The 27,470-nt window shown below is 36.5% G+C and overlaps 3 protein-coding genes across 4 annotated transcripts in view; 2 read left to right on the top strand and 1 right to left on the bottom strand.

Annotated features, from left to right (window-relative positions):
• Positions 1 to 4,263: 4,263 nt before the first annotated feature.
• On the bottom strand, positions 4,264 to 4,863 carry LOC132176405 (large ribosomal subunit protein eL27x-like). The gene has a single exon (XM_059588598.1). The coding sequence runs from the start codon at positions 4,783 to 4,785 to the stop codon at positions 4,378 to 4,380; it is 408 nt and encodes a 135-aa protein (XP_059444581.1). The 5' UTR covers positions 4,786 to 4,863; the 3' UTR covers positions 4,264 to 4,377.
• Positions 4,864 to 13,985: 9,122 nt separating this feature from the next.
• Positions 13,986 to 14,495, top strand: LOC132174240 (uncharacterized). Its single transcript, XM_059585931.1, has one exon. It carries the CDS (start codon positions 13,986 to 13,988, stop codon positions 14,493 to 14,495), a length of 510 nt encoding a protein of 169 aa, XP_059441914.1.
• A 7,791-nt stretch (positions 14,496 to 22,286) lies between these two features.
• LOC132176295 (protein Iojap, chloroplastic) overlaps positions 22,287 to 27,470 on the top strand; it is a 13,213-nt gene continuing 8,029 nt past the window's right edge. The window contains exons 1-2 of one of the 2 annotated variants that reach the window (XM_059588461.1): positions 22,287 to 22,590; positions 26,526 to 26,652. In XM_059588461.1, the coding sequence (XP_059444444.1) occupies positions 22,309 to 22,590; positions 26,526 to 26,652 (409 nt within the window). In that variant the 5' untranslated portion in view covers positions 22,287 to 22,308. The remainder of the gene's footprint in view (positions 22,591 to 26,525; positions 26,653 to 27,470) is intronic. The other variant, XM_059588460.1, reaches the window with a different exon arrangement.

The following is a 27,470-nucleotide window of genomic DNA, read 5'->3' as shown; positions in this document are numbered from 1 at the left end:
ATTGCTTTTGTGTACAAAAGATACTAATTGGGATGGCCTCATAAATTGGGGCACTAGCATTAGTTTAAAAGAGGATTGATAGATAGAGGGGATCATGTGTGTTTGTGCCTTCCCCCCTTTTGAAGGGCATATATTGCTTTCACTTTGAATTGTGGAGAAAGTTTGTTTATCCTTTTGTCCATTCTAAAGATTTGTGCCGGTGCACCACGTGTCATGTCCACCCCCTCCAATTGAGATTTTGTACAATACTTGGTGGTCCAAAATCTACAGCATTATTAATGTTGGGAAAACCATATGTAACGTCCCAACTTTATATTAGTCTAATCTAATTTAATGAATCAAATATCATTAAATGTGATAATTAATTTACTAATTTTGTTGGTATTAGGATTTTATTTTCAAAAAAAAAAAAAAAAAGCTTTATGAATTCGATTAATTGCTTGTGCGCATGGAATCACGTGAAAATTATATTTTAAGGGTGTGTCTGGCATTGCGATTTTATAAACAAAAAGTGTTATTTTAAACTAAATTGCAAAAAATAGATTGTTTGGAATTGTGTTTTTTAAAAATTGTGATTTGAAAATTTGCGCATAATTTTAAAAGGCTAAACTACAATTTTTCCAAACGTTTAACTGTCTTAAAAAAAAAATCACATTTTCAAATTGCTATTTTTAAACTGCACTTTTTAAAATCGTAAACCCAAACAGACCCTAAGTACTACTTTAATTGCATCCAAAATTATTTGTAGCATGATAATTTTGATAGGTAAATATTTCAAATGCTATTGTGAGTAAAATATGCCCTACCTTGCTACCCCTAAAGGTATTTTTATCCAAATCTTCCAAAAAAAAAAAAAAAAAAAAGGAAAATAATATTTTTAATATTTTGGTCCCTTAAACCTAGTCCTTTTGAGAAAAGGATAAAGCACTAGACAATAAAACCCTAGTCACCAAAAGAAATTTTTAGAATCTGATTATAGGGTTTATTTCTCTGTTTGGAAAGTTTAAATCAATTTTTGATTTTAAACAACTGAATTTTACATGTTCTATGCAATTTTTGGGGTCATATAATATAAATTTTTTCATAAAAAAAAAAAAAAAAAAAATTTATCCATATAGCTATTGATTGGAATTCATTTAGAACACGTGGTTTGATCCATTTGGTTAGGTGTGGGCCTCAAGAGGTGTTTGTAGATAATTGGGCCCAAACTAGTTAAGTCTATGGTTAAGCCCGATTAAGAGTTTTTGGGGTTTAAAATTAAGAACTGGTTAGATAGGCCAATCTTGGTATTTTCCCTAATTAGGAGGCCAATGAATAAATTTAAGAGTTTCTAGAATTTTTTGAAGTTTTAAAATGAAATAGACTAAAAAGCACCTCCTAGAAGAAAAAATGTTTAAAAAATCTAGAAAGTTTCAAACTAAAATAATATTCATTTAAATAAAACAAATCATTTTTGAAATCATTTTCCAAGGGTTTGACCAAAATTAAATCCTAAGCCTATTTTACTTAAAGAATAATTTTTAATATCATCATGCAATTGCTACATTTATTAATGCGCGACTACATATTAGTCTAAATTTATATGTTTGAAATTAATATTTAGTGGAGAGTACAATAATGTGTGTACGAGCAGGTTTGAGATTGTATTTGTGAAATAGATCTTTTAAGTTAAAAAGCATTTTTTGGCAAAAATTTTATTTTTAAGATTTTGCCAAAAGTACATTTTGGCAATTTTTAGGTTTTTTGGACCCTTAAAAGCGTTTTCAATTTTTTTACCAAATGATTTTTTTTTTCTTCAAACGGACTTTTTAAGTGTTAAATGCACTTTTAAACCCTTCAAACGCATATCCAAACATGCCCTACGTGTGTAAACATATCACATGCTTGAAAATAATACCTAAGTATGATTCTACTAAATTAGGATTCTTTACATTTCAAATGAACGGGATAACTAGTTATAGTGGAGGGGTATTTTTGTCTTTTCACTTTTTGAAGGGACAAAAATTTTCTTCCACTATAACTAATTGGATATTATTCAGTTCATTTAAAATGAAGAGGATCTGTTCTAATTCTACTACCCTAGACATAATTCTATAGCGTCCTATTAATGTTAGCTTGTAATATTTTAACAACAATTTGAATATAATTTTCAATTGAACTTTCTTGAGTTATTTAAACATCTAAACAACATAATTTAACCTTAAAACTTTCAAATTATTAAAGTTAAGGCTAAAATAAATATATTAAGCAATTTTTGAAAAAAATGTCTTCGGGCACTGAAAATGCACTTTTCTCGAGCTTAGGAGCTCACCAACTATTATTTTAGTGAGAATGGAACCTGTTATTCATAGGAGTTCATGACCAATGGATGAGGGACACGTGTTCCTCTATTGTGGTGGCCACCCCCACTAGCCAGCCTAAGGTGGCCGAACCACCACTAAATGCCCTCTCTTGATTTTTTTTTTTTTTTTTTTCAAAAATGAGGGGTGGTCGAAGTACAAGTAATTATGGTTAATTCCTCTTAACCGCAACCACTTTAAGTGGTTATCACTTCTAAATAACAACGATATTCGCACCACTAGCCCTAGGGACCAACGGTCATGTTGTTATTGAAGACTAAACCCCAACTGCAAATTACCAATCAAGTGATGGGCCTTTTGGACATCTTTTAGAGTTTTGGACCTTTTTAGAGCCCATTTTAAACTATTTTGGGCCTATTTTATTGTTTTCAAACATTAAAAGAAGTTTGTTCTTGTCTTACCATAGCTTTTAGTTTTAATAAATATTCTCTTTTTAAGTCCGGAACCAATTCTATTATTATACTTTCTTGTTTTATTAAAACATTTATGGGCTTCTTACACTTGTAAGTGATACAATTTTCTATCTCATTACAAAAATATAATTCAGGTTAATAATTGGAAAATGCTTCATTTCAGAATGAGAGAAAACAAGAGTCTTCACCATTATCCGAAGTCGCATGCGTCATATCTTCTTGTAATTGCAATAATCATATCTTACCATTGGCTTTTATTAGAGATTGATTTTCAAGCCCAGCACTTGTGACAAGTTAGCTCGAACAATTTCATATCAAACATTTATAATAAAATGATAATTTTATCCTTCTAAAAGCAAGGAATTAGATTTGACATTGAGAGGATCTGTTTCAAGTTAAGACGGCGTACGCTTTTCCTTTTTTCCTTTTTTAGGAGGGCGGGAAAAAAGGCAATGAATGCAATTATTATATCTCATTAGAGCCTAAAAGACGCGAGTGAGTCTCATAAATCTGGGGTTAGTTTGGCAACTCCACCCTTTCCCCTCCCTTATTTTCACTTCTCCAAAAAAACAAAAAAAAAAAATTTACATCTTTTCAAAATTATTATTTTTTCACTATTCTCACAAAAGTCGATATTTTATTTCATTTTTATATCACATCAATTATTTCTTGTTACTATTGAAACAAAAAATTATTTCAGAAAGTGAAGAATGAAATACTAACTAAGAACAAAGAAATCATCAAATCTTATATCACAATGTCGTTTTGCAATATGATTTTTTTAATTATATTTAATATATATTATATATAAGGGTAGAAAGTTAGAGGTTATTAACCATTCCGCTTACACTTGAAACCATTTTTTTTTAGAGAAATGCTAAGCCTCGTTCTCTCAACCATCTCTATACATAATTTTTTTTTAAAATTATCATTGAATATGTAAGATCTACATGTAAACCTCCAAATCCAATAATGAATTTGAATCCATTTGAAAAAAGATAGTTAGAAAATGGTAAGGAGAATGAACCTAACATTTCTCTATTTTTTTTTTTTAAAGTTTATCTTTTATAAGTCATATTTTTCGGCAAAATTTGTTATTGTCAAGTCGGTCCAACTGGAGAGAAAATAGGGTGAGATAAGACCAGAGACCAAATAACAAGCTAAGTCCAAGGCTGTAATTTTAGTGAGGTTGGTTCTTCAATGGACAAAGGCAATTCATTCTTCAATGGATGAATGGTGAGCTTTGTACAAAACACAAGATCAGAAGGAATTGAGTTTCCCGAGCTCCTTGAACAAGGAATTCTCTCTTCCAATGAATTGTTGAATAATTCCATAATTTGACTATGTTTGAGCTTTGCCCAGATTGGCAAATACACCTTCATTATTCTATTTAATTCATTTTTTTCTTTATTTATTCTTGAAAAAAGCAAGCAAAAAAAGATTAAGGGAGTTTTTAGAGAAATCAGAACAAATCCATAAAATAAAATAAATAGAAAATTGAATCACCTTTTATCTTAATACTCATATTTCCAGAAACAAAAAAGCGACTTCCAGAGAATATCTCCAATTATCATCAGCAAAAAGCAAAAAGAGAAAATGGGATATTAAAACCTGAGCTTGGAAAAGAACCACCTGTTCTTCCCAGCCTTGAACCTGTCCTCGAACCTGGCCTTGGTCTCCTTGGCGGCGGTCACCTTCTTGTCCCTTGACTGAAGCACATCGGCGGTGACCACATCCTTGAGATCCACGTCCAGAGAGTATCTCGTCGGCATTATGTGGCTGTAGTTTACCACCTTTATGAACGCCTTCACGCGCGACTTCTTCGCCGTCTTCTTCGCCGAGTCCTTCCGGATCACCTTCTTCGGGTACTTGGCCAGCCCCGCAACCAGGCAGTGCCCATAGGGGCGCTCGCGGTTCCCCTCGTCGAACTGCCGGACGATCACCGCCTTGTGCCCGGCGAATCGCCCCTGCAGGAGGACCACTGCCTTGTTCGCCTTCAAGAACTTCACCATCTTCTTTCCTGGAGGCTTCTCTTGCACTTCTTCTGGTTATGACACTCGCGTCCAATTAGGGTTTTGGGAGAGTATAAATGGTATATAAATCTATAGCTGATGGCTTTTGCATTTTGGCCCTTCATTTTCTGTGAAATTACATAACTGCATCTTTTTTCTTTTTCTTTTTTTTTTTAATTATTATTTATTTTTTTTAATTTCCCAGAAACACCCCATTTTTATTATATTTATCTTAATATGCTTGTGGTACGTAATAACATCGATGCATAATACTACCGATTTAACCGCGTCGGTATACATAATGCAAAGTTATTTAAAATTTTTAATTGATATGTCAATATATTCACATATTATGTACGTTGTTAAAATTGTGAAATAAAATTTTGATTATAAAATTACTCTTTTCATTTTAATTTTTGAATAAGGACATTATAGGCCTAAGAAAGACAAGAGCAAATAAGCTTCCTTGTACCCCTCTTTCTCCATTTTGCTTAGAAAAAATAAAAATAAAAAAAACAAAACAAAAAACTTACAAGAGGAACACACAACACTAAGCAGACATTATCTTCAAGAGATAACTCAGTCGACTGGGATCACGCCTAATAAAACATATGTTAGTAGTTCGAATTCTCCTCCCTCCCTTTGCAGACATGTAAAAAAAAAAAAAAAAACACCAAGCAAACTCTTTAAAATAATAGTTGAAAGACGTCGACACATCGCCAACCTTTTATTCATGAAGAAAGTTAGATACCAAACAAAAAGTTAAGTGTAAACCCCCAACTTTGATATTGTTAAAGTCTAAAAAGTGCAAAAATACTTAATAACAAATCCTAAAGATAGAATGTGATTGAAGAATAACCTTAAACTGTTCTCATTAACTTATGATCATCTGAAACTTTACAAGAGTATATATACTCTGTTTTTATAACACGTGAAACAGAGTATAATAAGAAAGAAAAGATAATTACATAACTGTTCAACTACATAACTAGCTTAACTAACTTGCCTAACCAACTAACTGATATAACAAACTAAACCAACTTATATACATGTGTGTAAACAAGCTAGAAGTAAACTATTTGATGATGAACTGTTGTTACTCCCCCTCAAGATAAAATATATTGAGTATGTTCATCTTGGACAGCAGAGCAGTGAACTGAGCAAATTCAAGGGGCTTTGTAAATATATCAGCTAGTTGAGCAGCAAATGGAACATGTAGAGTATGGACAACACCCTGTTGGATCTTTTCTCGGACAAGGTGACAATCTATTTCAATATGTTTGGTTCGCTCATGGTAAACCAGATTAGTTGCAATATAAATGGCAGCCTTGCTATCACAAAAAAGAGCTGCAGGATGTGGATGAAGGACTTGTAAATCCTTGAACAAAGTGAACATCCATGTGATTTCACAAGAAGTTGATGCCATAGCCCTATACTCAGACTCAACAGATGATCTGGAAACTGTTTGTTGCTTCTTAGGTTTCCAAGAAACCAAGGCATCACCAATGAAAATACAGTAACCATTGATAGACCTTCGAGTGTCCAAGCAGCCAGCCCAATCAGCATCACAAAAGACTTTTACCCGAAAATCTGATGAAGAAGGAAAGAACAACCCTTGACCAAGAGAAGACTTTAAGTACCTTAGAACCCTGTGAGCAGCATCTGGTGAGGCTGCATTGGTTGATCCATGAACTGACTAAGTGTCTGAACCACATAAGCTAAATCAGGACATGTGATGGTGAGATATATCAATCTGCCAATGAGACGTCTGTAGCTAGTTGGATCTGCTAATAAGGAACCATCATCCTTAGAAAGTTTGAGGTTCTGTTCCATATGAAATTTAGATGGTTTAGAAGCCAATAAACCAGAATCTTGAAGGATCTCCAATGCATACTTCCTTTGAGATAAAGAGATTCCTTTGTCTGATCTATCTACTTTTAAGCCAAGAAAAAACTTGAACTTCTTCAAGTCTTTAAGTTCAAACTTCTCATTGAGAGAAGAAGTAAACTGTTTGATGGCTGTCGAATTGTTACTAGCCAAAACAATATCATCTACTTAAACCAAAAGGACAATAAAAACCGAACCCTCAATTCTGGTGAAAAGACTATAATCATCCTAAGACTGAATGAAGCCTTGAGCAATCAGTGTATTGGAGAACTTAGAAAACCACTGGTGAGAGGCTTGCTTCAATCCATATAAAGACTCTGTCAATTTACACACTTGTGACTCACCCTTGATGGAAAAACCAGGTGGAACAGTCATGTACACCTCTTCATCAAGATCTCCATGGAGAAAGGCATTGTTGACGTCCAATTGGTGAAGAAACCAATTGTTAGTTGCTGCAATGGCTAAAAGACATCTAACAGTAGTAAGTTTGGCAATAGGGGAAAATGTTTCATGATAATCTAAACCCTCACTCTGAGTATGCACTTTTGCCACCAACCTAGCCTTGTGTCTCTCTATACTGCTATTAGCCTTGAGCCTTGTTTTATACACCCACTTGCAACCAATAGCTTTCTTACCAGGGGGTCAAGAAGTTAACACCCATGTGTTGTTTGCTTGCAAAGCATCAAGTTTTGCTTGCATAGCTTCACGCCATTCAGGTAACTTAACAGCTTGATGGAAAAAATTTGGTTCTTTGTGGGAAATAAGGGATAAACTGAATGCTTTATGAGAAGGGGAAAGATGGTCATAGTTCAAAACAGAAGAAAGGGAATATGGGATACCTGCATTAGCATTATCAATTACAGTGTCATCAAATAATCCAACCATAGAATCAGATGAAGTGGAATTGGAGAAGCAAGTTGACAATGACAATTCTGCAAGTAACTAGGAGCTTGCATGGTACGACTTGATTTCCTAAGGGTTTCAGTTGGGATGATAGATGATTTTGCTATAGAATCTATTTGATGGCTAATGTTAGGAGAAGATAAATGGTGACCATGAGACTCATGAGAAACTATGTCATGAGTGGAGTGATCATCATGCAACTGATCTTCTGCAATAGGAGGTGAATGGTGACAATATCATGACTGATATAGGAAAGATTATTGAACCAAGGAGAATTATTGATTGCATCATTTGAATGAACATCTGAATGGAAAGAGAATTCTTTTGATGCAAAAGGAAAAACATGTCCATGAAAGACCATATTTCTAGATACAAAAACAGAATTGGTATGAATGTTTGAAAACTTATATCATTTCATACCATGAGGATAACCTAGAAAAACACATGCAGTAGCTCTAGGATGGAATTTGTGTCTATCCCGAGATGAGGTGGATGCAAAAGCTAGACAACCAAAGACCTTTAGATGAGAATAAGAAGGAAGCTCAGAAAACAGCAACTCAAATGGAGATTTATTAGACAGCAAAGGAGATGGAATCCTATTGATCAAATAGGTTGCTGTTAAGACACAATCTGTCCAAAAGAAGAGAGGCAAATGAGATTGAAACCTTAAAGCCCTAGCAACATTAAGTAAATGTTGGTGTTTTCTTTCAACAATGGAATTTTGTTAAGATGTCTCTACACAACTAAGTTGTAGATTGCTGAGAAAAAGGACCCCAAATGTCAACATGAATGAGATCAAAAGGAACCTTTGAAGTTTTATTCCTAATAGGAAAATGGGGCTTTTTCTGTTTTACCAAAGTGCAAAGAGTACAGACTTTATTTGAATCCACAGAAATGAAAGGAACTAAATTGTGTAACATGCTTATTCGAGAATTAGACAAATGACCTAGCCTAAAATGCCATAGGTCTGTTGAAGGATTTTTTAGAGTAGCAGAATTAACACCTGGGGTTTGCAAAAAGCTTGCTTGCGGGTTGTATCAAATGGAACAAACCTTCTCTTTCCTCACCCACTCCAATCGTTTTCCAATTGATCAGATTTTGTATGAAACAATAAGAATTAATAAAAATGAGGCAACAACCAAGGTGTTTGATGAGTTTTGTTACAGAAATGAGATTGAATGAAAAAGATGGTACATATAAGACATTGGTTAAAATGAAATGTTCTGAAATTCTAACCGTGCCTATGTGTGTGACAGAAACTAAGTCACCGTAGGTACTTTGACCGATGTGGATATAGTGGATGTAATTGTTGTAAACAAGGAAACACAATTAACCATATGATCAGTAGCTCCTCTATCTATAATTCAAGGAGTATCTGTCGGATTTGATTTGAGTTTAGGCAAGTTGAGGATTGAATGAAAAACAGAATGTTTAACATTGAGGGCAAAGATATTACCTGACATCTTGGAGAAGATGTCATCTTGAGTTGTAGGTAAAGAACCTACTTGATTGGCGGCAGCTTGATGAGGATTGGTCTGCAAGAATTCCAGAAGCATTTGAAACTGTTCTGTAGTAATTGGCAGTTGAGGTACTTGTGGATTTTTAGAATAATTCTCTCCATGGTTTTGAGTAACAAGATTAACACTTGAACTTGGAGAAAAAGAAGGCCTCTTTGTGAACTTAAATCCAGAAGGATAACCATGCAATTTGTAACATTTATCAATTGTGTGTCCAGTAACACCACAATGAGAGCAAACTACTCTATCCTTACGAATCATTTGCCTAGGGAACCTATTCTGCTGTGTGGGAAAAGATTTGATTATCAAAGCTGCAAGGTTTGGAACCATAGACCCTATGAAGATTTTTCTTTGACTTTCTCCTTGAACAACAAGTGCAAACACTTTGTTGAATGGAAGGAGTGGATCCATCAAGAGGATTTGTCCCCTGATGTGGGAAAAAGACTCATTGAGTCCCATTAAAAACTAAAAAACATATTGTTGATCAAAAAAGGCATGGACAGATTTCAAGCTACCACAAGAACACGTAGGAACATAAGTACATGGAGAAAAGGATTTGTAATTACCAAATTCATCAACTAGAGATTTGAGACGAGTAAAGTAAAAGCTTACAGACATATTATCTTGAGATAAGCTAGAAATAGATTTATGAAGTTGGAAGGCTTTTGGTCCATTTTTCTGTGAGAATCATTCCTTCAGATTCAACCACATATCTTGGCAATTGTTGATGTAGATTATACTGGTAGCGATGTCCTTTGAGATTCTATTGGCAATCCATGAAGATATGGTGTTATTACACCTCTTCTAAGTTTTGAATTCAGGTCCATTCATAGTGGATGAGTGAGGAAGATTTCCATTGATGAACTGCAACTTGTTCTTGGCAGAGAGAGCCAGGCTCATGGATCGGCTCCAGGTGTTGTAGTTCTACCAGTTAACGGTTGAGGAACGAGCAATAGTCTCGGATTATCACCATTATGTAGGAAGTAATGGCTAGAGGCATTGTCATTGAGAGAAGACATGGGAATGACTTTAGGAACTGGGATCGACATTGATGAATTGAACTTTCACAAGGTGAAAAGCTCTGATACCATAACAAATCCTAAAGAGAGAATGAGATTGAAGAATGAATTCAAACTATTCTCATTAAGTTAAAGCAATTAATTGTTTTTAAGCAAAAATATTTATTGGAGTGCAGTCACAATTATTTAGTGAAATTAATTGTGATTAAAATATTATTGCGTAATGAATGTCGGGAGACATGATTACGAAAATATTTAAGCCAATAATTATTTTTTTCATTTACGTCCCTCACCAAGTTGATATATATGTTAACCATATAATCGGCTCTCTTATTTATATATGGGCTAAGTGTTTTATTTAATTAAAACATGGGCTAGACAAATTATTTAAAGTTGGGCTTGAGATAAAACCCATGGACTTTAAATAAAGCATGAAGGCATAAGGCTAGAGATTAATTTATGGGTTTGTGCTAAGGACTACAAAGAAAGGGGCCTGAGATTAAAGCCCCAGGCCCATACTCTAGGGTAATAGGGCGCACGACCCAGGAAGATTTTCTCACTAGGCTATGCAGCCACATAAGATGGAGGTTAGCGTTTGCCTTTGTAATACCCCAATAAAAACATCTGTTTTAAAAGGTTAATGACTCACTACAAACATAATTAATAATTTTGAAAAAACATAATTTTAAAACCAACAGACCTAAGAGCATCTCCAACAATGTAGCTAAAAGGGATATATTAGCTACATTTAATTATTTTTACCTTTTTTTTTGCTCCAACAAAATAGCTTCATATTAGCTATTATACTTTAACTGCTACAGTAAATAGCTTCATATTGCTATTCACTATAGCACACTAGATTGTTAAATATAATATTATTTAATATTATTTTCAATATAATATAATATTATTTTCTCCCTCAAACCCTTTTCTTCCCGTTGATTTATTCTTTCTCTTCCCCTTCCTGAACGAGTTTCAGCCGACCCAGCCCTCTCCTCTTTGTTTTCGACAAACCACGGCCTCCGACCACCGCACGCCCGCTGCCGACTAACTGCCAATCACCCTTGGTTTTCGACAAACCACGGCCGTTCTTCTCCTGCTCTCTCTTTCTCCATTTTTGCCGTTGCAGGACAGCTCGGCCTTCTACAGACGTAAGCTTTTCTCTCTCTCTGGTTTTTCCCATTCAATTACCTTGGAATGTAATACTACTCAACCCCATTTTGCTTGATTGATGAATTTCATCGAACGAATGGTGTGTATCTTTAACCGGATCTATTTGTTGAATCATTCTTGATTTGTTTGGTCACACTCCTCTGCTCCTTTCTTGAAATACAAAGAATATTGATTGAAAGAATCTTGAATTCTTCTTGATTTCTTCCTTGCTTTTTATTTGTAACAAACCTTTTTTAAAGATATTGATGAAGAAAGAATATTGATTGAAATAATGGTTAGAATTGGAAAAGAGCGGATTGAAGTAAATAAGATCAATTCCTTTGATTTATGATAACTTGCCTTATTACATCATTTATTTTGTTTGAAGTCTATTTTCTCATATTTAACCAATGAATTCAGTTTCATTTTGAGAAGGTATGATGCTATTCTTCTCATTCCTTGCTTTTTAAATTTGGCATATCATAATTCATAAGTTTTTGTTTTAAACGTTGAAGAGAACAAGCTAATCGAGCAGCTGTGTTTTCAAAGCTTTGGAAGTATAGAATGTTTAAACAATGGTTAAATGTTTAACGTCGCCCTAGAAAGCTTTGGGTCTGCTATATGTGTTGGGTGTGCATTGATTAATATGATTGTGAAAATATTTAAATGTTAGCATATAAGATGTTTGAGAAAACACCGAAGAAAGAATAAGGTTACTTGGACTTTGATGAGAACTTAGTTCATGCAATTAGGGTACCCAAGAAAGGCAACAGATTTGCATTTGAATACAATTGGTGTGCATTGATTTCTTCCTTGAATCTTAATATGCCTAAATTTCAATAACTAATCTTGATAGTGAATAGGCAGCACCTACCAAGCAAAGCTTTCTTGAAGAGGCTGGGTTGGTTCTTATCTTTGTTTTCTTCTTCAATTTTGTTGAAATGGATTCTCAAGAGCAAGGAAATACATCTTTCATCGACCTTTTAAATCAGAATTATAATGAACCGATGGGATCTCTATATCCAAATGTTCAAATGTATGAATCATAAGTTGAGATTGGATCCAATGTTAAGAAACCACGACGTGGGAACTTTAGCATTGAAGAAGATATTCAACTTATAGAATCGTGGATAAATACTAGGATAGATCCCGTTCATGGAAATTAGCATTCAAAGAAGACATATTGGAGTAGAATTTGTGAGAACTACGATGCCAATAAGTCATTCGATGTTAGCCGGAGTGAGATATCTCTAGTTAATCGCTGGGGAGCAATACAAAAGGGCATAAATAAGTTTATTGGATGCTTAGCTCAAGTTGAGTCATTGAATCAAAGTGGTTTGACTCAGCAAGACAAGGTATAATTTTTATTTATTGGTGTATGAACGCATCACTCCACCAATAACGATAGGGGTATAACTATGTTCCTATTTCATAATTTTGCAGATTGCTCGTGCGAAAGAGTTTCATTGAAAACTACATAAAACTCCATTTGCTTTTGAACATTGCTGGGATAAATTGAAGAAATGTCCAAAATGGAGTAGTAGCAATGACAAATCAAGAAAAAGATCATTCGCCAGTACATCTTCGTCTTCTACTCAAGCTCCAGTAGAACTAGGAGAAGATAATATATCCACTAGTAACTTTGTAGATTTGGAGAGACCCAAAGGTAGGAAAGCCGCAAAAGAGCAATTAAATAAAGAAAAGAAAAAAGATAGTGTTGATGATCTTGTAGTGGGGTTACTAACTCAGATGAACAAAAGAGCTGTGATAACGACTGAGAGGAAATTGCAACTTATGGAAAGAACAAGTGCTCGAGAGGATGAGAGGATTCGACTTGAAGAAGCAAAGATTCGGCTTGAGCAAAGTAAGTTTCGAGCTGAGGAGGACAAAATTATGCTCACAGATACAAGTGACTTGTCTGAATTCCAAAGGGAGTATATTCATATCCGACAAATGGAAATCCTTGAAAGTCGAAGGAAGAAGTAAAATATGTTCGAGTTATGGCTGGATTGGCTTTGCTTTTTTTGTTTACTATTTTGTAAGAGTTGGATTATTGTTCACAGAACTAGCCATAATAGTTTCCTATTTGTTTAAAGTAATGGATTATTGTTCTATCTTCTATCTTCTATTGCAGTTGGATTATTGTTCTATCTTCTAGTAATACATTAGTGTTCTATCCTCTATATTCTATTAGATTGGCATATTGCATCTTTTCTTTGTATTGGCGTATTGGTGTACTGCATCTTTTTTCTTGAATGAAGAATGACTAGATGAAAACATTAAATGCAGAAAACATTTATTGCTGATTGTTCAAGAGGGATAAGACTTCATTGTATACAAAAGTTTGTCGAGTAAACACAATGGCTGTCGATCCTGTAAAAAAAATGCTCCTTGAAGACTCAGACTCTGATAATGAGTTGGAATTACTTACTGCAATTGTTTGAGCACGTAAACATTTCAATAGAGATGGAGGATCCATTTCACGTCGTGGTTCTGTTCCAGGACGTACCTTCATTTATCGTGATTCACTGCAAGGCCACCAAAGGCTTTTCTAGATTATTTTGCTGATTCACCAGTATATCCTCCAAAAGTATTTCGAAGAAGGTTTCGGATGCATCGTCCTCTTTTTCTTCGTATTCTCTCTGCGGTAGAAGATTATGATCCATACTTTATCCAAACGAGAAATTGTTCTGGAACTCAAGGTTTATCTTCCCTTCAAAAGATGACCGCCGCATTTAGAATGCTCGCTTATGGAGTACCAGCTGACTATGTGGATGAGTATGTGCGGATTGGAGAAACCACCACAATTGAATCTCTAGAAAGATTTGTTAGAGTGGTGGTTTCAATTTATTCCAACAATTATTTAAGGTCTCCAAACGTCGATGATGTTGCTAGATTGTTAGAAGTTGGTGAAATACGTGGTTTTCCAGGACTGTTGGGGAGCATTGATTGCATGCACTGGAAATGGAAAAATTGCCCAACTGCATGGAAAGGTATGTTTTTTGGTCATTTTCATGAACCTACAATGATTTTGGAAGCAGTAACTTCACAAGATTTATGGATATGGCATGCGTTTTTTGGGTTACCGGGTTCTCATAATGACATTAATGTATTAGAACGATCTTCTCTGTTTTCTGAGCTCGCTCATGGGCGTGCTCCTCCAGCTAATTACTCAATCAATGGTCATAACTACACAATAGGATACTATCTTGCTAATGATATATATCCGTAGTGGTCAACATTTGTAAAGACAATTTCTTGTCCGCAAGGGAGAAAGGCCAAACAATTTGATGCTACTCAATAGTCAATAAGAAAGGACATGGAACGTGCATTTGGAGTGCTTCAAGCACGATTCGCAATAATTCGTGGACCTGCACGTGGTTGGAGCTGTGAAACGCTCAAATACATAATGAAAGCGAGCATAATAATGCATAACTTGATCATTGAAAACGAGCGAAATACTGATGATGCTTTTGACTTTGAATATGAACAAGCCAATGAAACTCCTCTTGTACAAGTTTCTCATGAGCATACCCCTAGATTTGTTGAGTTCATTCAAAGGCATTTGAGCATTAGAGACCGTCAAATTCATTCTCAGCTGCAATCCGACCTGGTGGAACACTTATGGCAATTGTATGGCCAATCTTAAGAATTATGAGTTATATTGCATATATTTATTTTTGTTATTAATTTTACGAATTAGTACTTGCATGTGAGATGAATGTTCCTCATATATGTTTATTTTTGTTTTTATGAATGATTTCTATATATGTGATGGTTTTTTCCTTTAATTAAGTGTTGGCAATAATATAATAAAAAAAGAATGAGAAATAATATTTTAAAACAAGTAGCTAATGGAATAGATAATCTGTTGGAGTATGTAGTTAAAAAGCAATAGCTAAAGTAAAGAATTGTACTTTTTCATTAGGTAAAATACCTAATACTGCTGGAGATGCTCTAAGCCCTTTTGTGTAACCCAATTCCGGGAGCATTTTGAGGCAAAACCCAAATCCCACCCCTTTCTGACCGAACGTACGCCAGGGGACCACCCCGAACGTACGCACCTGGCCTTTAGTGAGAACGTATGTTAGGGGACCACCCGAACGTACGTTAACTAGTTCTTGATCCAATGGGCAATATCCTAGGACGTACTGTAGTGACAAAAAATAATTAACTAGGCTTAAGATAGCTTGATTAGGGGGTTAATTGGACTTTGGATTACTAGGGACAGCTGGAGTGGCATTTTTGAAATTTTGAACTTTCTGAGTTACAATACACGAACGCTCGCATGGGGGACCACACGAGCGCTCGCCTGCTACAGTACAAAAGCGCTCGTCTGGGAACCATGCCGAGCTCGTTGTTGACTGATGGCTTTTACCCAATCATACACCTGAAAGACATTTTTAACCTTTTGTGAATAGTACATGAGCGCTCGCTCCTACAGTACTCGCGCACTTGTTGACCAATTTTCAGACTCTTGGACAATACCCAAATCGCATGCCTGAAAACTATTTTTAACTCGTTGTGAACAGTACACGAGCACTCAACACGATAGCACACGAGCGCTCGCATCTTATTAGAATTTCTTCTGTAGCGTCCTCAGCTTTTTCCCCTATATAAACCCACCACATAAGACCCTTAACCCTCATTTTAGCCTTTGTTGACTTAAAAAAACCCTACTCGGTTAATTTTTGAGAGTTTGTGAGTGTTCTTGGAGAAGGAGGAGGTGTCGAACTCTAGCCATCTTCTAAGGTGACTTCTTAATCCTCTTTCATGCTATTTTTACTACTCTCTTAATGTTACAAGTTTTAAAAGATGCCATAACAAGTTCTTGTACCCGCTTTCTTGTAAAACCAAGAACGATTTCAAAAACTTTCAACCCACCTTGTTCTCTTTAAAAGTTGCATGATAAGATGTTTTGCACTTGGATGTCCCTATTTCTTAACAAAACCAAGAAATGTTTTCAAATGGCTTTTAAACACCTCTTTGATTCTTTGTGTTGTGTTCTCATGTGATGCTTGTGTTTATTTTAAGCCTAAGAAAGTAGATACCAACCCATAGCCTTAGATAGAAGCCTAGAAGCGTTTTTGGAGATTTCTGGCCAAAACCCTAGCCCCTGGTCGAACGCTCGCCTTAGAGAACGAGCGCTCGACCAAAGAGCGGGTTAAACGGTCCTTAGCCGCATAAATGTCTACAAAGGTTTTAGCAGCCCCGTTTCATTAGATGGAACCTCGTAGAGTTCTCTAGTGTTGTTTATGACAATAAGTTGTGCTTCGTTATAGCAGGAATTCGTGATATCGAAGGACTCAAGCGAGCATACGATGAAAAAGGAAAGATAGAATTTGTGGAGTGAAGCGCAGAAAATAAACTGGAAGAGAAAATTTTTACAGTGCTTCCCCCGATCATGCGAATGTCCAACCAATTCCTTCCACCATTTCTTCTTCAAAATTTGATAGCACTCGGAAATGATATTTTGCCATCTTATGTAGCCGACTTGCTTGCTTTGAAGGATCTTCTTAGGAAAGTGGCTCTTAGATTTGCGCACTTGGGTGCATAAGTCTTTGAGTATCTTGACATAAGATGGCTCTTTGAGACATGCAGGAGATGAAGCTTTGGATTCTTGATGTGTCTCAAGAGGAACAGTGATGCAAGCGGGAGCTTCAGTATTCACTTCCATGTCACTGGACCGATCATGATTTGTTGGGGGCTCATTGTTCTCTGGGTTTTCAACTTGCTCAGGGTGCTCAACTTGCTCTTCTTTCTCTTCCTCCTCTTTGTTATCCAAAATTTCCTCACCCTCGAGTGTGGAGGTGGCTTTGACATGCTTATGATTAGAATTTCTAGCATCATCCTTATTAATCATGCTCACATAGTGTCTAATGAATGGACATTTGCTTTGGTGGTGCGTAGAATTATGACAATATGCACATGACTTATATGGTACGTCAGCATTCTTAAACGGGGCATAGGCAAACCTAGCTGCCATGAATTGGTCTGCTCTCCCATCTAAGTCATTAATGTGAGTAGTTGGAAAATGTTGCACTACTGATTCTTTAGGAAGATAATTTCTTGCAGCTTGAGCATACCATGAAAGTTTAGGATGATTGCTCCGGTCCGGGTCTGAGAGCTCAACTTGCTCCTATTATTCTTCCTCCTCATTGTTATCCACAATTTCCTCATTCTGGTCAATCCATTCTTTCAACCCTGTGGTAGCTTGAGTGTTGGCATCTTTGATCTCTTGCATGAGTGCTTTCAAAGTGTCATCCAATGATGACTGTGGTGCAGGCTGTGGCATTTGAGTGGTGGATTGATAAGCAGGCGGTTGAGCTTGATGATCGAACTGCGGATAGTTTGAATGGTACAATTCATCAAATTAGTAAGCATAATTTCCTGTAGCTTGAGCTGACCATGAGAAATCAGAATGGTTACTCAAGTCCGAGTTGTAATAATTGAAATTTGCCCGGGCTGGAGAAATTAATGTTCATTTGCTCATATGAAAAATTAGAAAATTGTCCCGAGGATTGACAATTATTATCGCTATGACAAGGATTAGAGCAGTATGAACATGATTTATGTGGTATTTAAGTGTGAGAAAAATGGGTCGGGGCAAATTTAGCTGCTATGAGTTGGTCTAATTTGTTAGATAAGGCATCGAGATTAGCTTGCAAATTTCCTGACCTACTTTTACCAAAAAGACCTTCATTCTTTTGAGCATTTGAAAAATGTGCCCTACCACTAGCTGAACCATATTGTACCCAAGGATACATGATCACTCTCACTTTTTAGCATGTAACTATCCCACATAAAACATTAACCATTTTTTTAAAAAAAAAAATTAAAAAAGAAAATAAACTAACACAAAAAAAAATATGACTAACACAATAAATAAATAAACTAAAATTTTAAAACTCACAAAAAGGACTAAAAATGAATTTGGCAAAAAAATTTCAGCTACTGCTAGTTTGCTAGTGCTGCATGTAGAGGTGTGCTCGAGCACAGGCTGGATGGGATCGAGCTCAAGTGTGTTGATCCGTCAGTGATGCTGCGGCTGCGTGCGTGCGCTCGAGCTGACACAGGGAGTTGTCGAGCATAGGCGCTCACAATTGAACCAGCTACTGCCTTGGCTGAGGGTGCGCTCAAGCGTAGTAGAACTGCACTCGATCGCACTTGCGTTGATGTGCAGAGAGTGCTATGGCAAAAACTGCAAAACAAAAACACAAAGAAAAATCTTTTTTTTTTTTTTTTTTTATTAGCAAGAGGAATTAAACGAAATTAAAAAAAATTTGCAAAATTAAAATCCTAAATAACTAGTAGTCAATTCAGACATAAATTGAATTCAAAAATTGAACGATTCCCTAGCAACGACGCCAAAAACTTGATGTAAACTTTTTTATATACTCACAAGTACACGAATCGTTTGCAATATAATGTTTTGCAAATGCAAGGTTGAACTCACAGGGAATTGTGTTTTTGAAAAGCAACTTATATCTAAACTAATTAAATCATAACATAGTTCCAATAAAGGTTTGAATTTTTGGGTTTTGAAAATTAAAATACAAAATAAAAATTGAATAAAATAAACAAAAGATAAAGGTACTAAGGTTTGGTAATCCACACTCAACGAATCATAACAACATACTTCCATGTTCATCAATATTAATCTGAAGTTCTTACAATTAAAATCTTAAATATGTTTTACTATGCTTCAAAAATTAATCAAAATCATCCCATGTACCCATTCATTGCACAAATTACAAAAGGAATCCAATATCAATTAAATCATCAGATGTATCCATAAATTACAAAAGATATTCAGTTTTAATTGAAACACCAAATGTACCTGTAGAACAAATCACAAGGGATATTAAATTTATAGGCAAATAAAATCAAGCAATTAATTATGTGAAATTATCTTAAATCATCAAATGTATCCTTGAATCACAAAAGATATCCAATAATCATTCCACACATTGAAAAGAAGTAAAACAATTGAAATATAAAACCCAATAAAATCAGACAAATAAAGACTTATATGAAAGTATTGATGTTCTTCATTGGCGAGGCTTCATCCTCAACCTTGGTTGAGAATTTAGCTACACATTATTGTAAATAAAATCTAAACCTAAACCTAAAGAAAAACTAAACTAAAGAGAAAAACTGTGGATTTTTGACTTGGAAAAGAAGTTTGGCCGCCAACTGTTCGTGCGAGTGTGCTCGAGCGCATGGCCAGTGCACTCGATCGCACTCGGGCATGTGCTTCTTCTCTTCGCGGTGCAGCGCTCGTGCGCTGATGGTATGCTTGTGGGCGTGGGTGCGCCCGAGCGCAACCTAGCTCGGATCGAGCGCACATGCGCTCGAGCGCTAGATGGCGCTCAATCCTACCTTAGACGACCGATTTTTCAACTTTCTTCCAAACTTTGCATTTTTCTCTTTAAAGCTGTAGTTTTCATTCAACAACCTATAAAACACTAAAAAAAAGAACTAACACAAAATATTAGATTATAACACAACTAAATGATTAATTAATGTAAATTAAGGGACTCCAATATGCAACATTTGACACTCATCATCCCACATTGCTTCGAGTTGAAACTTTTCTCCCCAGTTGTGCCTATAAATAGAGAGGACCCTAGGGCTCTCAAAATATTCAATCAAGTATTCTTGATCATAGTTTTCAAAAATAATCTGAAAACTATATTAGTTCTTTGTGTTAATGCATGAAGAACAAAAGTTTAAGTTTTGAGGAGTCAAGATAGAGCCCACACTATCTTGGTTATAATTAGTCATTGGTGAGAAGATCTAAAGGCTAAGATCATTCGCGTTCTTGAAGTTCTTGAAGAACAAAATAAAAGTTCTTTTGTCAAAAGCCATAGAATTGGCCGTTGATCTTCCATGTAAGTAATTCTTGTTCTTGCTATTGTTAAATAGCCATTCATTCTTCGTATGTTCTTCATAAAGAATTCTTGGGCATGGAAATACAATTCCTTCCCGCTACACAAATACTCAATCTGCATACATGTTCCCAACACTGCGGACGAGTGGATCACAGAACGTCTCATAAGCAACCTCGTTCAAACGAGTTGCGGACGCCCTCACTTACTCGTCCGAATGAGTACTCCCCTGTCTGAATGAGTTGCGCTGGCATAAATACCCACCACACGAGAGAAATTTATTTCTCTCTTTTTCTTCCTATTCTCTGTTTTTTTTTTCTTTCTCTTCTCTCTCATAGGGTTTGCCTATAAGCCTTGGGTATTGATTTATAGAGACTTCTAAAGCCAAATCTAACCCCAGGAACACATTTCTTGGTGTTAGATCATCGTTTCCAGCGGTTGGTTTAAGGTAAATCCTTAAACCTTAAGTTTTCTTGATTCGTGTTAGATTTTTGGGGGTTTTGTTTAATCTCTCAAATTTCTTTGGGATTTTTGTGTTTAGAGGGCTTCTAAACCATCCTAGAACAACGGGTTGCGATCTTGAGATTTGAATACTCAGGATTTGCAAGAAATCAAGGTGAGACTCAAAACCCTAATTTTTGTCTAAATGTTGAGTTTGAGTGTTTTGAGTGTCTAACCATAGAGATTCTCTATGAATTAGTGTTATTAGCTAAAGTGATGTCAAATGGAAACCATAGAATGCTATGGGTTACCTTGTAGAGTAAGATACTTATGTGTGTCAAGTATCTTTGTAAAGTTTGAGTTGTTTAAGCCTAGAATAGAGTCTAACTATGTATTTATTATGTAAATGTATATAGCAAGTTGAGTCGAGGTTCACCAAGTGTGACTAAGCGGACATTGTAAGTATTTTACTTATTGAGCAGAAAGAAACATTTTCAAAATGTGTTCAAAGCAAGATATAGACATTTGGCTCTGAGCCTACATTATTTGATATAAAACATGATTTATGATACTTTAATAATTTGATGACGTTTTATGAGATTTTTTTTTTTTCTGAATGTTATGAATAATTTTTATGAACTATTATATGTTTGAGATATACTATGATGAAATATGTTAAATATGAATACTTTGATAGTTTGCACAATTTGTGACATGATTCCATGACTTCTATGATATGCATTTTGACTAGAATATGAGCTCAAGGATTTGATAACATGAGCATGAACATGACATGAATGATGAAACACAATGAAAACCTATGATATCAAGGCACGGGGATGGCCCCGGTGGTGATGAGTATAAGTCAGACTATTTTGGGAAATAACCCTCATAAAAACACTAAACTTGAATGATATGATGAAGTATGAAAACGATGATAAAGGCATGGTAACCTTGTCTTGCTTTGTAGATGGTACAAATAGTGCAAGCAAAACAAGAATTGTCCTGGTTTTGTAGATAGCATAAGAAGTTGCAAGCAAATCAAAGACTAGCCTTACTTTGTAGATGTCACAAGTAACGGCAAGCGAAGTAAGGACATGGACAAATCGTATAAATGTATTGGTGGTATACGAAAGTTATGTGCATGACAACGATGAAGCATGAGCATGTATGACAAAATGTTTCATGATGACGATGATTTTGTTTTTAGTGGGTTTTTCTAGACGTAATAGTATGCATATGTGGCGTATGCCAGGTTTGGTAAGCCATCTAGAGCACTCATGAAGTTGGAATAAACATCTACATATAAAGTAAAATAATGCTAAAAGTAGAATTTTTGTCTCCTTTTCGCCTTCCTAAAAGTGATGTAGTTTTTAAAATCGTCAAAATCTAATAGTTATCATTGCAAATCCAATGACAATTTTAAACGTAGGGACAAGGGACAAAATTCCACTTCTACTATTACTCAAGTCTATTAGAGCTTGTATTGACAAACTAATTGTTAAAATAAATAGTCGCTATCCATGGAAATGCCCTTTGGAGATAAAGTTAAGTAAACAAGTTTAGGCTCGGGCTGAGCCAATGGGCTCGGCTAGATTTGCCCGGCTCTAACCCAAACCCAGACATTAATGCGGGTCAAGTTTAAAAATCTGGGTAAGGTTGCCCGCTATCGTGTATCTCCTTCTAATCTCTCTCATTTTCGTAGATTATGATATGCTTCTCTTTCTTTCTCATCAGTCAGTAGCAACAATGGCAGCATCCGCTATGCTATCTATCGCCGGCACCGGCGCCGGCTTGGGAACTGAGTTTATCAGCGAGTTTCGGCAACTGGGTCGTGTTAAATCGAAGTTCTATGAAAGACGAAGAAAGCTTTTCAGGTGCTCATGTATGAGTGGGCATAATTTTCCACACAAGTGCATCTGGAGAATACCCAGGAAAACAAACTTTATTTTCAAGTCAAGGGACTCGTCTTTGGTTCTGGCCTTAGGCAAAGAGGTAAAATATAGTTTTTTATATTCTCTCTCTCCCCATACTTGCATTTCGGTTCGTTTTGGTTACTTTGATTCACGTATGCTCTGTTTGGTTGCTAAGAGACAGAAAACTGTGGACAATGAAGGAAAATGAGTTTCGGTTTTCTTTGGTTGCTGATAATGTTTTGTATTGCTTTGGGTTTTAGGATATGGGAGCACAACTCGTCTAAGCTTCAGTAATTTGGCCATGTTGAGTTACATAAACGCTGTTCCGGTGTTGAGAAAACTAAGGAAAGTGTAAAAAAGAAAAATTCTCTGAATCTTATGGTTAAAGTTGTGGTCTTAGTTGTTGAAAAAATATTTTGATGATCCAAAAGTTTTTGTTGCTCTCGAAAAAATTTAATCCGAAAATTGTTCCGCAATATCAAAAATATTCTAGCAACCTAATATTGATCAAGCATCGAAATTGATCGGGAGCAAGGAACAACCTCACAAAGCTATAGAATCACACAAAACCCCTTATCTTTAAAAGTTAATCTGTGCCTCCCAGAGTTCTTGACTCGATGCAAACGGTATCCCAACATGCGGCCTCTGAGGACTATAGCATCTTCCTCCATTAGGACGCACTCCTAGTTTGAAGAACCAAATGAACAACCATCTATGAGCATTCCTTGCTAATGGAAAGCTTGATTTTGTGTGAAAGCAAGAGAGTTTATCAACGGGTGGTTATTGGTATGTAAAATCCTTTTATTCCATCTTCGCCTCAACCTTGGCCAATTTCGATATGTTTCAACTGTTCTGACCCATTTTTTGGCTTATTTCGACCAGAAAAGGACTTTCCATATGGTATGATTTTAGAAACGCTTTTAACATGAATTTTTGGCCTAAGTAGCAAAGGTAAGTTCAGCTTTAGTGAAAACCCACTTGATGGATATGCCAACAGTGTAGAGAGTGTTCTACTGTTGTAAATTCTGATCATGTCTCTTTCTTTCTACTTTGGAGCGGAGGAAAATGGTGCAAAGGTCAGAGAGAGGGTCAATCTAGCTTGGGAATCTAAAATCAATGAACCTATATTTTTGTGGAATTATGGATGGGGCAATGCCCGCCTTTGCCCCTCTATGTGATGTAGATCGGAATGCCTCATCTGCAGCTTGTCTAGACGGAGCCCAACCCGAGAGTCCTCGTCTGCCGCAAGTTTAGAAGCCTATGTTATTTTGCTGTTTTTAAGGTTTATGTCGGTGGCTGTCCGGACAACTCTAAGTCCCGTTCGGACAAGTGTCGTTGCTTCGTCATATTTTAGGTTTTAAGTCGTGGCCGTCTGGACGGGCCGCCATAGTATTTAGGGTTTTCATGTTTTAGGGTCGGGCACTGTAGGGTTTCACGCATTTATGTCGTGGCCGTCCGGACGGACTGATGTGCCATCCGGACGAGCGCCGTAGAATGGCAAATTCGAGTTAGTTTCGTATTATGTTTAGGGTTAGGGGGGCCTATAAATACATGTTTATAGCCTCTAGAAAGGTAGTTGTTTATAAATCAGTTTTGATGACTGAGAACACTTAGAGTTGAGTTTCTTTTGTGTTTTTCCTTAAACCTTAGGTAGCATCTATTTTAAGAAGATTTCTTAGATCTTGATAGTCTCAAGGTCGAGAAGTATTTATTTCGTTCCTTAATGTTGTTATTAGCTGCAGCCCACTAAATCATGTTGCATCAGTTGATATCAAAGCCCAAGTTACTTTCCATGAATGGGGAGGGGCAACCGTCTGGCAGACATGAACAAAATGCATGTGTGCACGAAGGTAACACGTAAGGAGCAACCGACAATTCGTTTGCGGCACGTGGGTGGTGGGCCTAACAATCGTCATCGCCAATCAAGACCGCAGTATGCAGAGGCGGAAGACAAATCTATTGCTGAACGTTGGCAACACATGGAGGAGCAAGTCACGGATGTGAGGGATCAAATCAAAGCCCTTGCTACCCGATTATCCAACATGGGTGGTCACAATGGGAATGGATCTGGAAACCCTTTTGCGGAGCACGGATGTCAGCACCATGCGCAAGCTTATGCCAATCGGTGGGTGACCGGGTTCAAACTCAATATACCGGAATTCCAAGGTTGCCTTGTAACAAAAAAAAGAAAAAAAAAATCGACAAAAAGAAGGTACCTAGCGAAGCGGCGGAGATTAGGAGTCAATCAGTTGTGGAGGAGGAAGATAGATTTATTGAGGAAGATTGCTCGGTAGATTGGGCCTCTCCACTAATCTATGATGACGATGTCATTGAGGTAGATCCGAATGAAAGACCTTTGCCATCCAACCTAGAGGAAGAGTACGAAGAAGATGGGTTTTCTCCCATGATTGGCAGCCTCTACCTCAATGGCGATGACTCATTGGAAGAGGAGGAACCCACGGGTGACATCGCAGATTATGAAGAGGTTGATGAAGACCTTCCAGGTGAAGTGCCTAATTTTAGTGAGAAGGAATTAGGTTATGTTGATTTCCTTGGTGCAGACAAAATCTTGTCGGATGTGGAAAATTACATGTTCACAAGGGAAACAATGACTGACCCATTCTTGAGTATCTTCATGGCATGTGGAAGGGAAAAGGTACGAGAGAAGTACGGCAAGCCCGAAATATTGCCAAGTGGTGTGTAGGGCCTTCACGACAATCATCAAAGTATGTCAATGATGAAGAGCATCACGTTTATTGTAGGGTGTTGTCTTGTCTTGATCTTAAGAAAGGGTGGATGGAACGAGTTGATAGGGCACCCGAAGGACCGCGGTAAGAACTGGCCGAATTCGAGGACAAATTCTCTCCAACCTGGGGAGAATGATGTAGTTCGGAATGCCTTGTCTGCAATCCCGGCTGCAGCCCGTCCGGATGGAGCCCAACCCAAGAGTCCTCATCTAAAGCCTCGTTTGCCGCAAGTCCGGACGCCTATGTTATTTTGCTGTTTTTAGGGTTTATGTTGGTGGTCGTCCGGACGGCTCCAAGTCCCATTCGGACGAGTGCCGTAGCTTCGTCATATTTTAGGTTTTAAGTCGTGGCCGTCTGGACGGCCATAAGTCCCGTCCGGACAGGCCGCCCTAGTATCTAGAGTTTTTCATGTTTTAGGGTTGGGGGCTGTAGGGTTTCACGCATTTATGTCGTGGCCGTCCGGACAGACTGATGTGCAGTCTGGACGAGCGCCGTAGAATGGCAAATTCGAGTTAGTTTCGTATTATGTTTAGGGTTAGGGTTTGGGGGCCTATAAATACATGTTTATAGCCTTCAGAAAAGTAGTTGTTTATGAATCAATTTTGATGAATGAGAATACTCAGAGTTGAGTTTCTTTTGTGTTTTTCCTTAAAACCTTAGGTAGCATTTATTGTTTTAAGAAGATTTCTTAGATCTTTGATAGTCTCATGGTCTAGAAGTATTTATCCCATTCCTTAATGTTGTTATTCGCTGTAGCGCCCACTAAGTTACGCTGCATCACTATGACAGAGTGTTCGTAGACATTATTTTTATGGATATTCCTCTTGCAGGAGGAACTTTTGTGTGATATGTTTGAGTGCTTCCTTTTCTCAGTTTATGGCAGTGGGCTTTGAGCTATGCAATTACATACTACTTGATAAATCCCATATAAAAACATCTAGTAAGTTGGAAGAAGCTAATTGATTAAAAAACTTGTATGTAGAACTATTGTACAGAAAACTTAGGGCAGATGTGGAAGATTCATTTGTCCTTTTTTTTTCTTTGGTCTAAATTTGTCCCTAAAATTTTAAGTCACCTATGTTTGTTTGCTTTTTCTTTCTTTTTTTTTTTTTGCTGGGTGGGTGTTGATGTTTTCTTCTAAATCTTGTTTATTTATACTTCTGTGTATGTGATGCTAGAAAGATATCTGTTTTATGTACCTGTGCACTCATGGATGTAACTGTTTGCCTTGAGGCTGCATCGGTGATACTTGAAATATATTTTGCAGAATGCAAGCGAAAATACAGATGATTTGTACGATGACTTGCTTAACAAATTTGGAAAGGTGGTCTTCAAGAGAAACGACCAGAAGCCTCACAGCGCAGAAGTAGATGATGATGCCGAAAGCTTGTCATGTAAGCTCATTTGCAATGAATTGAAAGCAAAATACCTACCAGTATCACAAATGACATAATGTTGGCCTCTCTCATTCAGAACTTGGGCCTTGTTATTGATTCTGACCGATATCTGGTCTCCTCTTGGTTTAACTGAATATTCCACTACTTACTATATAACTCGATGGGAATTCTCCATGGAAAAATATGCACAGAAGTCATTGTGCAAATCATGTTTATCTTCCCAACATTTAGAGTAACAAAATAAAGGAAGAAGAGGAGGAAAGAAAAAAACAATAAAACGAAAAAGAAAACAATTACACATTGAGATTTATATATACTACCCCTAGCCTACAGTTTCCATTACAGTCTCCTTATAGTGACTGGTAAGCTGCCTGGATTACTAATTTACTACTCATTCTCTCTCCCCCACACTATCTTTCATCTAGCACCTTCTCCAGGATATATATATATATATATATATTGTGGGAAAACGTGTTTAATGACTTGTATTCTATATGTGTATAGTTAGCTATTTTAGGAAATTTTGTAACAGCCTGTATTCCTAGAATTAGGCTGATTTGGTTAGTGTCCTATTTTGTTAGAATATCCCATAAATCATGGGATCTGAAATAACCTAGTTAGTTTTCCTTTTCTGCTGCTAGGGTTGATGTATATAGTTAACGTTTTATGTATTATTCAAATTAATGAAGAAAATTCTTCCACGAAGTGTTTCTCAGTTTGTGTCATTGTATCAGAGCTTTAGGCTCTTTTCTGGGATTAAAAACCTCTTCACATAGGCATTCATTGCCGAGACCATACTGCTGCTTCTTTGTACT

The sequence above is a fragment of the Corylus avellana genome, chromosome ca3, assembly GCF_901000735.1.
Source record: "Corylus avellana chromosome ca3, CavTom2PMs-1.0".
In the NCBI taxonomy this organism is placed as follows: Eukaryota; Viridiplantae; Streptophyta; class Magnoliopsida; order Fagales; family Betulaceae; genus Corylus; species Corylus avellana.
This window is presented reverse-complemented; position numbering and strand designations above follow the sequence as displayed.